Source organism: Zonotrichia albicollis, chromosome 4 (genome assembly GCF_047830755.1).
Source record: "Zonotrichia albicollis isolate bZonAlb1 chromosome 4, bZonAlb1.hap1, whole genome shotgun sequence".
NCBI lineage: Eukaryota > Metazoa > Chordata > Aves > Passeriformes > Passerellidae > Zonotrichia > Zonotrichia albicollis.
The window spans coordinates 30,551,436-30,566,780 of NC_133822.1; the positions used below are offsets into that span (position 1 = coordinate 30,551,436).

The window sequence follows — 15,345 nt, forward strand, 5'->3', positions numbered from 1 at the left end:
AAAGTTCCTCTCTGGCTATGAGAGTTTTCTGCTCCATCTGTTCCCATCCCTCTGGCAGCCAGCCCCTTGTGTGTTGTTGTGGTAGAAGAAGTGCACACAGGTACAGTGAGAAAACTGCTGCCTTTTGCTTTTAGAATGCTGTTTTGAGACTTCCTGGAGCCTGTCCAACAGGCCCATTCTGAGCACATCCTAGTGATGAACACCACAGTGAAAAAAAGATTCCAGAACTGTCCGAGTCTGCCAGTGTTGAAAACTTCACTTCTATGAGGTGAAGCTCAGTCTGTTTTTCCTCACCCCACCTTCATCACTTGTAGATATTTACCACTACCTGCACTGACTGTTTTTGTGTCACCTGTATCTGAAAGAAAAGTTTGTAAAGTGAGACAAATACACCAGTGAATTCCCACCTGAATTAATATCAATAACTAAACCTTCACCCCCAATATACTTTGAGTACATTTTATGAAAAATTTACTTGCATGACTAAACAAAAGATATGCCTTGCCAAAAATAAGTATGTAAAGCTTTTGTCTGAATAATATCCCACTGAAGGAGTTTAGGGAATTACTCTGATATCTTCTGCAATCTTTTTCTCCTCTTCTGTAAATTCCAGGGCAGTTATGTCATCAGCAGAGAAGTATTTAGATGCAGGGATCATTTTTCCATCCTCAAACTGCAGATTTCTCACTAGTACCTGAAAAATGAGAGGATATGATTTTAAATTGTTTGGGAGGTAGCACATCCTTGGGTAAAGAGTTTTTAGGCATTAATAGAGTGATTGAAATAGTGAAATAAATTGCTTACAGGAAATCTGATATGACACAGGCAATTTAGCACAGGCCACTCGTACCTGTCTGTTAAATTCTCTCCTAGTAAGAACAGATTTTACTCCATATAGGAAATTACTATGGATTGAGTGAAAAGCACAATGTGAATGTCTTCTCTATAGGATGGTAGAGGATTGATAAAACTCCACGTGAATCAACTGTCAGTCGGTAGCACCTGGATTTATCTAGCTTGACAGTTCCGCACTACCTGCCCTTCTTGCTCAAACTATTCCATCCATGCTTATGTTTGCCAGACTGAGCACTTACCATCTTCCCATCGTTTCCAAAAACAACTAGACCATTCTTTGTCACAAGTCCTGGTCTTGAAGCACCTTTTATTGTCAGCTCTTGTCCAGCAGGCACTGAAGCATCAAGTAATGATGAGCCATAAAAAGTAACCACCTAAAAAGAAATGTAATTAAAAGTGCACTGGTTCTAGGTGCGCTGTAAAGTTTTAACAACTTTATTATACTGTTTTGAAGCTTTAATATAATGGAAATAAAATATAATTACCTATACATGGAAAACATGTTACAACAATTCTAGATCTTTACAACCCCGAACAAGTAAAACTTTGCAAATTGCCTAAACCTGCAAAGCAGCTGAGCTGTAACAATGTGCATACTGCAACCAGTGCAGGAAAGGGAGCAGCTTTTGACAGTGCATGCCCAGAGTGAGGGACCACTTCACTCTATAAAATTTCATAGATTTATTTTTGCAAACTATCTAGGCCCACATCTCCTTAAAATGAAATCCTGTTATTTCAGCAGCCCACAGTGTTTCATTTTGCTGTCCATACTGTGATGTTGGCCACTATACGTGGGCTGTATTATATTGTAATGCATACCTGCTTCCCAAAATGACTGGCACAGTTTGTTCTGCTCTTCATACCTTTGTACCATGTCTCTTTTTTTTCATATATTGTATTTATCTTTCTTCAAATTAAATTAATTCTACTATTAAGACCTCTTAACTACTGTGTTCTGCATATTTCTTTAGGTGCCTGTTCTAGATACACACAAAACATAAAGTCATCAGACTAGAGCTACTCCAGTGTAATAGCCATTTATGTTCACCTGTATGCAGATATCTTTAATTTTATAATAAAAACGAGTCAAAAAGGGAGTATAGATAAAAATATTTTTCTGGTTTTCAGAGCATACCTGTCCATTTATTGTTGTCCATGCTCCAGGCACTTTATCATGCCCTCGAATCCAATTGTGCAAAGCTGCTGCAGGTTGGTCCCAGGAGATCTAGGAAATCAAGACATGCTAGGATGCACCACCACACCTTCCCAAACACAAATAAGATCATATAATGCAGTAGGGATGCTTAGATAAAATAATTCTAATATGGGAATTCAATTAATATTTTTATCTGTTGTTTATATGGCCAGTGTTATTTTTTGGCACTAGAAGAAAAGGCGCCAAAACTTTTTTTCCTAAAATCAAATGTATTTCTGGTAGAGAATTTCATAATGGCCTGTTGGCAAACAAAGAGAGTGCCCTTGATTCAATTTTGTATTCACAAGTATGGTGGCTTACTAAGAATCCACTGAAATTGCAGCTGCCTCTTAGCCGCCTGTACATGATCCCGAATAGGACACCAATTTTCTAAATACATGTAACTACTGAAAGGAAAATGAAACTTAACCTAGGGCTCCATTACATGCATCCTAAGAGGTATTCCAGGAAAAAGAGGTAAGGAAACAACTCAGTTAAAATTCACGTTAACTTCATATTGCTGCTACTGTAATCTGAATTAATAACTTTTCTAGTACTATGCACAAAAAAATGGTGTTACTTCACACTACCTCTGCATTTTCCTTTTTCTGGATCCTTTCATATGTTGCCCCTTCTTCAGGCTGAGGTATACGAGGGGCCTTACCAGTAGCAATTAGATGTACAGCTTCCACCTACATGAAAAAGTAGATTTAATGTTAGCTTTGTTCACCTTTTTCTTCAGTCATACTTCAGAATGACAGCATAAGACTTTCTGCCACAAGGATGAATTGGTTTCGAATTTTTCAAACCTGGTATTTCCAAACTCCAAGGGACCAGTGCTGCCCTGAACAAACATGTGTGTTTCCTTGAGTCTCTTTGACAAAAGAAATAGCCTCCAGAATTTCATGGGAGCACCTAGTCACCAAACTCAGAGCAGCTGTCTGAATTCTCCAGAACAAAAATGTGCCTCAGTATGATTGCATTCAACTTTTTCCTTTTTCTCTCTCCAAAAAGTTATTTTTCTGCATTTAAATGAAAGGAGAGAAAAAAACCTCTAAGGAGCAATGCTGAGTATTTTTTGTGCCTTTTTTTAAATTCACTTTAAAAAATACAAAAAATGACAAGCATAGAGAACCCAAAGCCAATCCACCAGAACTCTGAGCCTCAAACACCATTCTGCTGTTTTTTAAAAAAATCTCACACCTAATTTTTTTGCTGTTGCTATGCCTTTAAAAGATTTGGTCTTGTATGGAAAGAGCCACATTCCAAACAAATTCAACTTCATGCCATCTGTGGAAACAGAATATGCTCTGCCTGCTGTCAGCAACAAATATTCTGAGGTCATATTCTCAGCTGTTGGGCAGCCGCACAGCTCCAGTGAAATCTAGGATTTGGCTGAGTATCACAACCTCTGTCTTCCCAAATGCATATATCTTGTCTGTTTTTCCTTTACTTTCAAGCCCTTTTCCTCTTAAAAGCTTAAACATACCATAGCCTTTATTCCTTCTGGGAAGAGAAACCGGTTATACAGGTCATCCACTGTATCATTTTGGCCAACATCACATTCTCGCTGTAGAAGTATCGGTCCAGTGTCTAAACCATCATCAGCCCAAAAAATAGTAAATCCTGCTTTCTTATCTCCTTGAATTAAAGTCCTAGGCATAAAAAATACTTACAGTAAATACAGAAAAATTAAAGTAGTTAGGAATATCAACTCACGTTGTAATATCAACGTTACATTCATGTTTGCATTCATTTTCTTCAGGAAGATAGAAAAGAAAATCCTAACAATCTTTGCTATATTTTCGCTGCTCACTTCACATCCAGGAACCCACAGTTTTGAAACTGTTGATGTATGGTTCCCACAAAGTGACACAGGAAATGCTGCAAGGGAACCCAGGCTGTCTCACATAGGTCACTGTGATATTTACTTTTAAAGTATTATTAATGGTAAGACACAGAGCAAAAGCTGTGCAACAGTTATGACAGAATTTTAAAGATGGAAGCATCTAACAGAATATTATCTTAATAATTCATGATTGTTTACTGTAATTAGCTAAGCTTCATAGCTCATCTGTAGGTCAAAAAGGAAAGTACATTTGACACACAGCTGAAAAGGAGTTAAACTCAGAGTGAAAAATGATAAATATGCAACTATTTAAGGAAAAGTTATTAATGGAACTAAGGCTTTCCAGCCAGATTCTGAGCTGCTGTTCATGAACATAGCAATGCTTACATTAGACCTGTGTTGATTTACCTCAGCTCAGAATCTGCTTCTGCATCCAAAGGGAGCTTCAGCCAACTAAAATTTTACAGCTCTCCTTTGGCACGTGTCTCAGAATAATGGAAAATCAGACTGAAGTGTGCTTAAGGGAGCAGCCAGAAATTATGAGAAAAATATTTCCTGCATATTTTCAGCCATTTGTATGCATGCAAACTTCAATGCTATTTTAAGTAATACATATCTCATGTAAGTATTCCCTCAGCAGCCCATGTTGTAGCAGGATTGTCTGAGATCTGGCTTATACACAGGAAAATTCATTATTAATTATAAGCAGTGAAAGCTGCATTACTAAAATGAGTGAAGTACACAAAAGTACATATAGGATGAACAAGGGACAAACTCCAAAGACAACTGGGGAAGTTGGCAGGTATAACAGAAGTGAAAGCTTACAGAAGTTTGGCTAGCCCTTATCAGATCTTTCACATATTTAGCTGCATTTCTTCTGGCTTTTATTATGTAAAAATTCCAAAAGAGTTCTCTAGTGAGAAATGGATGTCCTCAGCATGGAAAAGAAGGTTTTATAAGCAAATGCCTCTGATGCTGAATAAGTGACAAGGTAAGAACTACTGTGTGTCCCCTCCTCTGTCCACCAGCTCCCTCCACAAAGGGCTGCTGATAACAGAGTGGCAGCAGCTGGAAGAGACTGTAAAAGAAGTGAGTGAGGAACCCTCTGCACCCCAGGGCCCTTGTTTGTATCTAGTTACGTTTAGCCATGCCTAATTCTCAAAGGTTTTCTTGGTTATACTGTGGGGATAAAGGATCTGATCAGCACCAGGGCTGTAGCCGCAATATGTGAAAGTAGTGATTAGAGCAAGGGGTGAGAGGGTGAAACACAAGAACAGTCAGTCAAGGCCAAATCCTAGTTTAGTTTAAAGGCCTTGGGACAATGGCCTTTACTTGAGAAGGGCAGGAGAAGATAGATTCCTTTTGCAGAAGGAATATGCAAAATAGAGCAAGACACAGTGATACAACACTGTAATACATTCCATTTCTGCAAATCTTTGCACTTGCTGAAAGAACTTCCTGAAAGTTTGTGTCTACACCTTACTGTGAAATACATCTTGATGAACTTCTCCATAAAAGCATCCTTTTAGAGCTCTCTATATATGAGGTTGCACAATTTAACAACAAACAGCATGGAGTAAAAGGAACTCATTTATTTGGAAAAATTCTACTACTTGATGTCTTTGCTAGCTGCTCCCTGATTTTGATTCGAATGAGCAAACATTCCTTTTTCATCTTTCCATGTCTTCCATGGCTCAGCTAGTGTATCTCCTTCCCAATGACCTCTTTTCCAGTCTGAGGACTCCATTATTTGTCTCCAGTCATGTCAAAACTGTCCTATACCCTTGACCATCTTTCTTAGCCTTTTCTGAACTTAGCTAGTTCATGTTCCAATTGAGTTGCAGACAGTATTTAGGACCACAGAATCACAGAATATTTTGAGTTGGAAGAGACCCACAAGGACCATCGAGTACAACTCTTGAATGAATGGATCCTTACATGGTGAGTAACAATAATCCTTTTCTGAGTAACAACAATTAACTTTAACACTGCTTATATATAGTCATGGGGGTTTCCCCCTTATGTGCATTGTGTAATGTTTCTTAATTTTGAATTTGACTTCTCATTTTCTTACTCTCACATTATCACATTTACTCATTTGCATAGAAAGTGTATTCCTTATTATTTAAGGAATTTCAATATTTAAATCAGAGTCATTGATCTAAAGTTTCCTGGCTTTCTCTTTCAGCCTTTTTAAAACTGGTATTACTTGTGCTATTTCCCAATCACCTGCATCAACATAACCTTAAGAAAATGAAATGTTGCACGTCATCTCAAATCTGCAACTTCCAATTTGCTGAAGTCCTGTGGTCCTGACAAAGAGTTTCTTATTCCTTCATCAGTTCACAAAAATATCTTCTGCTCACAATTCAGCTCAAAAGAATTGTTTTGATTTATTCCACACAAAGAAGGACTATAGGATAGTAACATCTTAAGCTCCTTTATCCTGAATACCAATACAGATTTCCTACTGTGGTATTCTCTTTGATAAAATACCTTTGTTAAATCCCACATCTCTACCACTTACATACCTCCCACCTTTAACATATTTGGAGGAACTGTTGGTATTACATTTTGTGCCTTAAAAAGCTGGTTCTTTACTTATTTTCTGGACTGTCTCACTCTCATTTTCTGCTGAGTTGATGCTATTTTACTTTACACACTTGGACACAACTGACACTTTTTGAAATCTTTACCTCTCTAATAGTCTCCTCAACACCTCTGTTTAAGTATTTCAGTTTAGTACTTTTTCCAGAAAGGATTAAATTTAAACAAAACTAAGTATGCTGTTGCTTTGAATCCACAACACTGTGGATTCAGATAATCATCATGCTGCCTGTAAGATTCTTTTAACATTGTTTCTCCATATTTAGATTATTTCTTACTGTATTTAGACACTGTGATAATGTCATTTCTGTAGTCACAAGAGTGCCAGATTTGAGTCTGTTGAGGCCATTTTTGCAGTGTAGTTCTTTTAGGGTGATGATTTGAGCCTATGTTGTGAGATAAAGCTTTTTCTTGTGGGCTCTCTCTTCTCCCTTCCACTCTGTGAAATCTTAGGGTCTGTATCAGACGATCCTGTGATAGTTATCGAGTGTTTGTTTGCATGAATCACTAGAGCAGTGTTCTGCTTATGGAAACTCCAGATTATCAATTCATGCATGTGAGTAAAATATATGAATGTACAGCTCATACCACTGATCCTCCCAGAGTAACAGCTGAGCTCACGCTGGAAATAATAATGAATCCCAGATATGAAGTGCAGTTCATGTACCAAATAGTCAGCTGCTCCAGAGAAGTTCCTTCAGAGCACTTGCAAGTCAAGAGAACTAAAGCATTTACAAGAGTAACAGGTGCAGACCAGCAGCCTAACATGACAAACACGTGGTTTGGGTGCACAGAACTCACCAGTTGATTGCAGAAGCTCCTCGGTGGCGTGGTAGGATGGATGGATGATAAATAATAGAGCCATGTTTTGGGCAGTCAATAACATCCATGGGGATAAACTGTGTACAGAATGGAAGGACATTTAACTCTGCTCCAACTGATTTGTAGGCTGCAACTACTTCCTGGATAGGCTTGCCTTTAGCTCTCCATTTGGGGAACTTAAAAACAGGAGTACCGTCCTTCTCTGCTGCCAATGCTGAGGGACAAGAACAGTATTATTTTTTTTTCATTTTGTGTTAAAAATTCAAGTCAGAGACATATAACAACTGAAGTGAATCATCCATTATGTGATCACAAAGTGCTCTTCTGTATGCTGTTTAAAAACCTTTGTGCTTGGATGTATTTTATTAATTCTGTCTTTGATTATCTTTCCTACATCTTGGGTAAATCTCAACTTTCAGTTCACTCTTATGACTTTGCTGGTAAGTACCAATGAAGCAGAAAAGACAGGTACTCAAACTTTATTTTCTCTTTTTTGTCTGTGAAACTTGTTCTTGAGCTTGACCTGAAGCATCTTTAGCCTGTTGAATAAATCTTAGGTAAATTCTTATTTAAATATTATTCCATGCAAGTTAGTGTGTAGCGAAGTTACTTTAAGAAAACAAAGACTGTAGCTGACTGAGGGCACAGAAAACTTCAGGAAACACTTGAGACTTAAGCTTTTGAGTCATCTGGAAGTAAAAAGAAGTGAAGTTATTTAGTAATTTAATTTCATTTTTTTCCCCCATCAGGAAAGATTTGACTAAATTAATCCTGTGGTTTTAGTTAAAAATAAACACATGATTGCAAGATTGGAAGATTTACTCAGTTGCATTTGTTAGTGTAACAACTGTACAAGAATAATTTATATAATGTAAACAAGTTATGCTATATTGTACATAAACTTTTTATACAATGTAATCCAACAAGACTTGGATAGTCAATTTTTCGTTTTCTAAGCTAATAGTTGCCTTCTCTAATTTTTCCAAAGTGTGATTAAATCTTTTAATGAGGTAGAGTTGAGAATTACATACTAGTCTGTGAACACCACAGCACCAGTAAGCAAAACTTATGTTTGTTTCTTCCCTCATGAGAGTTCTGTAAAAACGTGTCAGGACCATACAAACAAAAACAAAACCAAAAACAAACAAAAAACCAAAACACTAAACCAAAATCAAAACAAAACAAAAACCACCAAAAAAGCCCCCAATCAAACCAAGAGAGAATTGAAACAGCTCATGTAATGTAGTTTTGATTTCAGATTCTCCATAAAAGTACATTCCATTCTGGCACTTTTATTTGCTAATCATATTAATTAACTTGTGTCACTGAAACAAAAACAAAGAAAAGTGACAATTCAGATGGTTCCAAATTAGGTTCTTTGCCATGCTGGGTTCTAAGTAAAATGAGTACAAAATTGAATAAGAAAAATTTCTTTCTTTAGTAAGCCTAGAAAATCCTTATGCACCTTGAGAATGGAAAAAGGGAGAGCAAAGCCTCCTCCAACCTTTTGAATGTGTTTTCCATAGTCCAGATGGAAGAGAAATAGCCTCTGCAGGTACACTGCCACACACAAGCTTGTCAAAAAGGGCAGAAAGCCCGGGATAAACAATCTTGGCTCTGTGCCTTGAGTGTCCCAGCCAGCACAAAGAAGCAGGTGACAGACATTTGCACTTGAATGTAGGTTCAGCAGCTACTTGCTATAAGATACAGCTCTAGTTCAGAATGATTACTTCTAGGGTGTACATTCAAATAAGATATTCAAATTAATTTTGGTTTTCCAATACCTTAATATACAGCCCTGCATATTTAGAAACTACTTTAAAAGTTGCTTTTCTAAAGTACTAACAATGGACAAGATTAAACTGGTTCTGGGGCCGGTGTTTGTTAAAGGATAGGTCTTGTACTGGATTTAGTGGATCTAAGGCAATATATGCAAGTCATTCCCATATAGATATAACCTTCTAATTAAAAGGGAAACTATGTACACCTGTAATTTTTACGTTTGGATTCAGGGTACACTTACCCAAAGGATCAGCTTGTCCATTCTTGTCAGGCACGGTGAATACACCCACAACCTTATGTCCTTCTTTTCTCAGCTTGTTATAAACTTCTTGTCCAAAAATACTTTGGCCTATGAGGGCTAGCTTTAGCTTATGTTGATAAGCCTGGTAAAAAGAATTATAACAAAACATATTGTAGAATGCAAAGAAAATATGTTCTGTCTTGCTCTTTCTTTGTCAATTTTCAGTTTGATTTAAAATGGAATAGTTTTTCTAACCTAATAATCTTTGAAGGAACAATAATCAAATTTTTGAGATTAATGACAGGTAACATACAATTCAGAGAGAGCATACTTCACATGAAACTTATCATCTGATACTGTCAGTGGTGTCTGTATGGCTTTTTTAGAATTTTCATTAGACAGACCAGCCACTGCTTCTTATGAGAGGCTCCATGATCTTATCCATAGTCAGAAATTAAAATACATTTTTTTAAACATACATAAAACACTTTTTGTAGACATAATTTATGTGGCTGGAGCATGCCCTCTAAATCCCTGTAATTAAACCGAGGTATATTATTTGTGGTTAACATGTATAGGCTAAAGAAGACAAACTTGCACTGTTCCTGCCAAGTTAAAGGTGATGATCATCCATTTGATATGCCTACTAGCAAAAAAAGGTGCTAAAGGTGAGGTTCCCTTGCTGGACTTCTACTGCCTGCTGCATTTGGATCCCAACACACTGAACTGGGATTTAAGCTTCTTCAGACAGTGATTTGAGCTTCTTCAGACAGAGCAAGTAACCACCTCCACTATGTTTTTTAATTTATGATAGTTAAATTTATGATATGATAGAATCACAACACTACAATTATATCACAATATCAGATATTGCTATGTTTTTCAAGTGATTTCTTCCTGAAAAAACTACTTTTTCCTTCTGAGTCCTTTTAGATTTATGTGGCAGTTTTTCTCCTCTCTTGCCCTAACTCCAGTCCCTCACCTCCAACACTTCCTTTATCCCAGAACTGGTACTGCTGTAGCTGCAAGAACTGCATTAGGGTACTGAAATGAGCAGGCATCGACATGAAAAATGCCGCTTATTTATAACTGGATCTCTCCACTGGTCTAATTTATAGCACAGCCGTGAGTCCTAACATAGGGCCAGCAGGGGAGCAGGAATGAGCATGGAAACATGGCAGAAGGGTGGAACAGTCTCTATATGCATTGCATTCTTAGTCAGCTCAGTCTTAGTCAGTAGAAGAAAATAAAAACTGGAAACCTTTGAAAAAGAAATAGACTATGACACCTGGTTAAAAAGGAAAGGTCCACACAGAATAAGGAGAAAACTAACCTTCCTCAAAGCTGAATCTGGCACAAACCATACCGATCCCTCCTCTTGGGAGGCCTGATAGAAAGATAGGAAATAAATCCACACACTCCCCACCACCTTTGTTCTGAACTTCATTTTTCACTACTGGACTTTGCCTTCTTTTTTTCCTTATGACCCATTAGAGGAATCAAAGCGCCCTATGAATGTCTTAACCACTGACGTTTGTTTTCCTTGTAAGCTGGCACCTGCATGTTTATCTTCTCCCTCCTTTTCCTTTTCTTAGGGTGCTGGGACATGAGTATACTTTGATTGGATAACAAATGGTCTGCACTGCCCCTCAGATCATATGACAAAGAGAAATGTCCTGAAAAACAGGTTACTTAAAACCACAATTCACTGAAATTCATTTCACAGCTGACATATCATGGATGTATTTTACTGGTTTCAGGTTACATTTCTGTTGTGCAGCTGGCTTTAGAAAAGGGAGTTATAAATTGGTAGGTTCCATTACAGGAATATTGAAGTGTGGGGTTTTTTAAATATAAAACAATAGGAAATAATTATTTGTACTGGAAACAATATTTTCCCTGAGAATGAAACTGCATAGTAAAGTGTCACTTCATCAGAAACAAGCAGTAAGATGCAAAGATGGACACAACTCAGGCCCTTGCAAAATCAGACTGTTAAAACTGGCCAGCAAAAAACATCTGTGACACTGCTGATAACAATACTACTAACCAACACTGCATTGCTGGCAGCTATACCTCAAATAGTCCACTATTTTGTTCTTAACAAAGACAAGACCTTGCTCTGAATTACAACTTATCCTTGCAATCCTTATCCAGCAAGGCCAAACTGATGCAGGTGGTGCTCATTATTAATGTTTTATGATGGATGTCGTTACAGCAGAAATGTTGCTGCACTACAAAAAACAACTATTAGAATTTCCCAAGTATTTTAACTATAGCCAGGCAAATTGGAGAAAGATTAACCTGCTGGATCACTGACCATGTTTAACATGGTATGAAATCCTCTGATTTCTGTACTGTGCTATCTGCTGATTTTCTGATATTTGGACAATCTTCTTGTAATTTTAAGTCCAAATTTATCACCACTTAAAGAGTTACTTTTTCACAAAGAGTTTACTCATGAAGTGTTGATAACATATGCACCTTCTATTCCTACACTTTCAGTTCATGTTGCCGTGTGAATAAATCTGATTCTCATATTACATGGAATGGCATAGCAGTTCCAGTACCAAATCATGAGTTGCTGTAAATCAACATATTTTCAGTAAAGCCACACATTTATTTTGTCCTAGCTGTGGAACTGAATCAACAAATGGTGAGAAGCAAAGAGAGAATGTAGTCCCCAAATGAATAACAAATAAAAAAACCCCACCAAATCCAAATTGAAACTGGCAAGACTGAGAAGATTGCAGTGTGGAAAATTCTGTAGAGCACAAAAACATCACTCTGGCAGTAAATCAGCTTTGCTGCCTCACACTTCCAGAAGATAGCTCAAATTGACTGGTTTCAATCGCAAAATGATTCTGGTAACCGTGAGCAGTGATTCTTGAGTTCTCTCTCCACTGAATGGTACCCACAAGTCAGCTTCAAACAGGTTTTCTACTGAGTTAAAAAAAAAAAAGCTATCTGTGTGGATAACTGTGTGTGAAAAAAAAATCTGTGTGGAAGGGCTTGCATGCTCAGACCACAAGTTCAGTTCTTTGTTTTTTGTTTTATTTGAAAAACTACAGTGGAACAAGTGCATGAGGTGTTATAGCCATTCATATCTTCTCTTGGAAACTCTCCTTAAGCATTTTTACCTAAAATGGGTCAGACCTGTGGAAGTGGGAAAATTTTGTAGAAGAATTTAATGTGGACATAGCACTCAATTAAAATGGAAAGTTCTATAAGATGACACAGAGAAGAAAAAGAGTTTGGTGTTTTCTGTCTTACAGAAATGGCACATTTTGGCTAGAGTGTCACTGCTAGCCTTCATCACAAAACTTTAGAAATTCTGTTAAAGAACAACAAAACAATCTTGGTTTTGAATAATGTGCTAGACAGATACTCCATCATTATCACTAACATCATTATCATTATACACAGAGATTAAACTTTTTATTGTTCTCGATAGTGATGTTAAGAGATACACTAGACTCCTTTTGCAGCTGACCATGAACGTGTAGTGTGCATGAACCATGCCTGTGAAGGTTAATGGTCATGTAGTATCAGAGTGGATCTTTTGCTGCACTTTTGTAAGATTATCCAATTCCTATTTATAGTAAACAATGTAGTTCAAGTGAATTGGGGAGACCTGGCCCTTCTTTTATGATTAATCATAGAATAATACAGTTATTATGACAGAGCTGCCAAATACAATATTTAAGGAAATCAGTTTTCACACTACTGTAATTCTGTTGTTTTCACTGTCTGAACATTTAATTTCTTCTTTAACTTTGTATTTTTTATAGCATAACACAGATTAACAGTGATTATGTTTCCTTGACTCATGATTTGAATGAAGACAGTAAGATAAAGGTAGAAGCATAAAATCCAATAAGTGTTTGTACAAGCAGTCTTATCTCAAATGCTCAACATGTCTCAAAGTTCACATGTGTTTGACCACCTCAATACAAAAACATAGATTTAAGTTTAACTTCTGTATTTAAAAATTCTATCCATGTGATCTCTTGATACCATACTGGAATATATTTTAAAATAGCTCATTAAAAGTTATCCAGTATTTTAATGTTTGATTCCATCCTGGTTCTCTTTTTCTTCCAAAACATTTAAATATAAATAAAACTAACAAATAGAATTAAGTACTGCATAGATGACAGCCTGACAAATACTGGTAACTATCTTGTCAATTTCTACTTTCTAGAAACGGGAGATAAATCCAATATCTATATTTTCTTCTCTAAGAAGAGTCTAAATTTACAAAATCTCTTCAGAAGAGAATATTTTTTAAAATAAAAATAATTTTCTGTTACTGCTTCTTTTGTATGTGCATCTAAACTTCAATTGGTTATCGCTTCTAAATAAATTTCCTGAAAATTAAGATTTAGTAACTGCTACTCTGGGTACAAACCTTTTAATAAAAAAGATTAAAATATTTTACTTAATTCACATAAGAATTTAGTAAAGCTAAAAAATTTGAACATTACATCTTTTTAAAATTATTACAGAGAGATGCTTCTTTTGAAAAGCAGTACTGCAACTTTATTTCTACTGAGATCCCCATACATGTGCTGAATTCCAGTGCCTGCAAATAGAAGCCTATAGTAGAGCCCCGCCCCATCTACATACACATCCAGGGCAATGTTCCCATCGTTCATTCATTCTATTTTTTTTGGAACTGCTGGTTGCATTTCCAAAAGGCTTGTGTTAAATCTCCTTATTCTAATGCCTTCCATGCAGATACCTTTGGAGGATTGCTGTCCTCAAAGAAAACTGAGCAGCCAAACATGAAACAACGAACAATCTCTAGAGAAGAAAAAAATCCCCCGAGCCTCATTCAACTAGCCAGACGTACACATCTGGACAATTTGAACTGGACATGGCTTTCAGGGAGAGGTTCTTTGCAGGAGTCCTGCACTTTTTATATGTAACCAGACACAAAGAAAATGGCTTGAAACAAATGCTCAGAGCTGTAAAAGACTAAACCATGGGGTGCAGAGGAATTTAGGCCATCAACTTCAGCCCTGAGCAGCCCATGCCAGAGCAATGAACCGGCTATGAGAAGGTCACAAACCAAACAGGCCAGAGCCGCGGGCTTCACTGTGGCGCTGGGAACGAGCACGGTCCCTTCTAATTGAGAAGACAGCCTTCAGCTTCTCGCAGGGCAAATCCAGCCCGAGGGAGGCAGAGAACGGCTGCATCACATTGTTCTTGTTACACACGATTACGGGGCATTATCACAGCATCGCCGGTACCTGTTCCCCGCAGCTTCCAGGCACATCCCTCCAAGATGCAGCGCCCAGATGATGGCTGCGACCAGGCTCGCCGAAAAGGGCAAGATGCAGCCTTCGCACCCCCACCGAGCCCTTTCCCGACCCTGCCGCGCCACAAGCGCTTTGCTAAGTCCTCGGCAGAGACAATAGCCATCACATCCTGGAAAACACCCACTCCCGCCATCCCCCTCCTTGCAGTTGCCCCCCGACCGGTTCTATCGCGGGCTCGGCACAGCACAGCGCAGCACGGGAGGACCCAGGTCCGCGGCCGCCCGCCCCGTGCCACTCACCGCAGCCGTGGTGCAGATGGTCCGCAGCAGCCGGGGTGATGTCCGCAGCATCTTGCGGCCACCCGGCCAACACCGAGCCGGCTCCGCGGCCGCGGCGGAGCGCCTCGTCTGATGCAACACGCGCCGATCCGCTGGCGACGGGCCAGCGCCTGCATCCGCGGCGGCGCCACCCCGCCCGGGCCCGCGGGCACCGAAGGGAGCGGGGCCGGCCCGCACCTGACGGGAGGGGAGGGGAGGGGAGGGGAGGGGAGGGGAGGGGACCGCCGCTTCTCCCCGATCCCAGCGTGGCGGTCGAGCTCTCCCGCTGATGCCGCCGGGCACCAGGGCAGGAACCAGCGGGGTGTCGTGGCGGGCTCCCGGCCCGAGAGCACGGGAGTCACAGAATCACTAACTCGTTAGGTTTGGAAAGGTTCTCTGGAGATCATCCAGTC

At 38.7% G+C, this 15,345-nt stretch overlaps 1 protein-coding gene across 1 annotated transcript in view; it reads right to left on the reverse strand.

Moving 5' to 3' along the window:
- Positions 1 to 15,084, reverse strand: part of ALDH1L2 (aldehyde dehydrogenase 1 family member L2) — a 32,021-nt gene extending 16,937 nt beyond the window's left edge. The window contains 9 exon segments of the mRNA XM_074539280.1: positions 569 to 694; positions 1,095 to 1,229; positions 1,991 to 2,080; positions 2,641 to 2,742; positions 3,540 to 3,705; positions 7,308 to 7,542; positions 9,352 to 9,493; positions 14,915 to 15,042; positions 15,045 to 15,084. Coding sequence (XP_074395381.1) covers positions 569 to 694; positions 1,095 to 1,229; positions 1,991 to 2,080; positions 2,641 to 2,742; positions 3,540 to 3,705; positions 7,308 to 7,542; positions 9,352 to 9,493; positions 14,915 to 15,042; positions 15,045 to 15,069 — 1,149 coding nt within the window. The 5' untranslated portion in view covers positions 15,070 to 15,084.
- Positions 15,085 to 15,345: the final 261 nt, after the last annotated feature.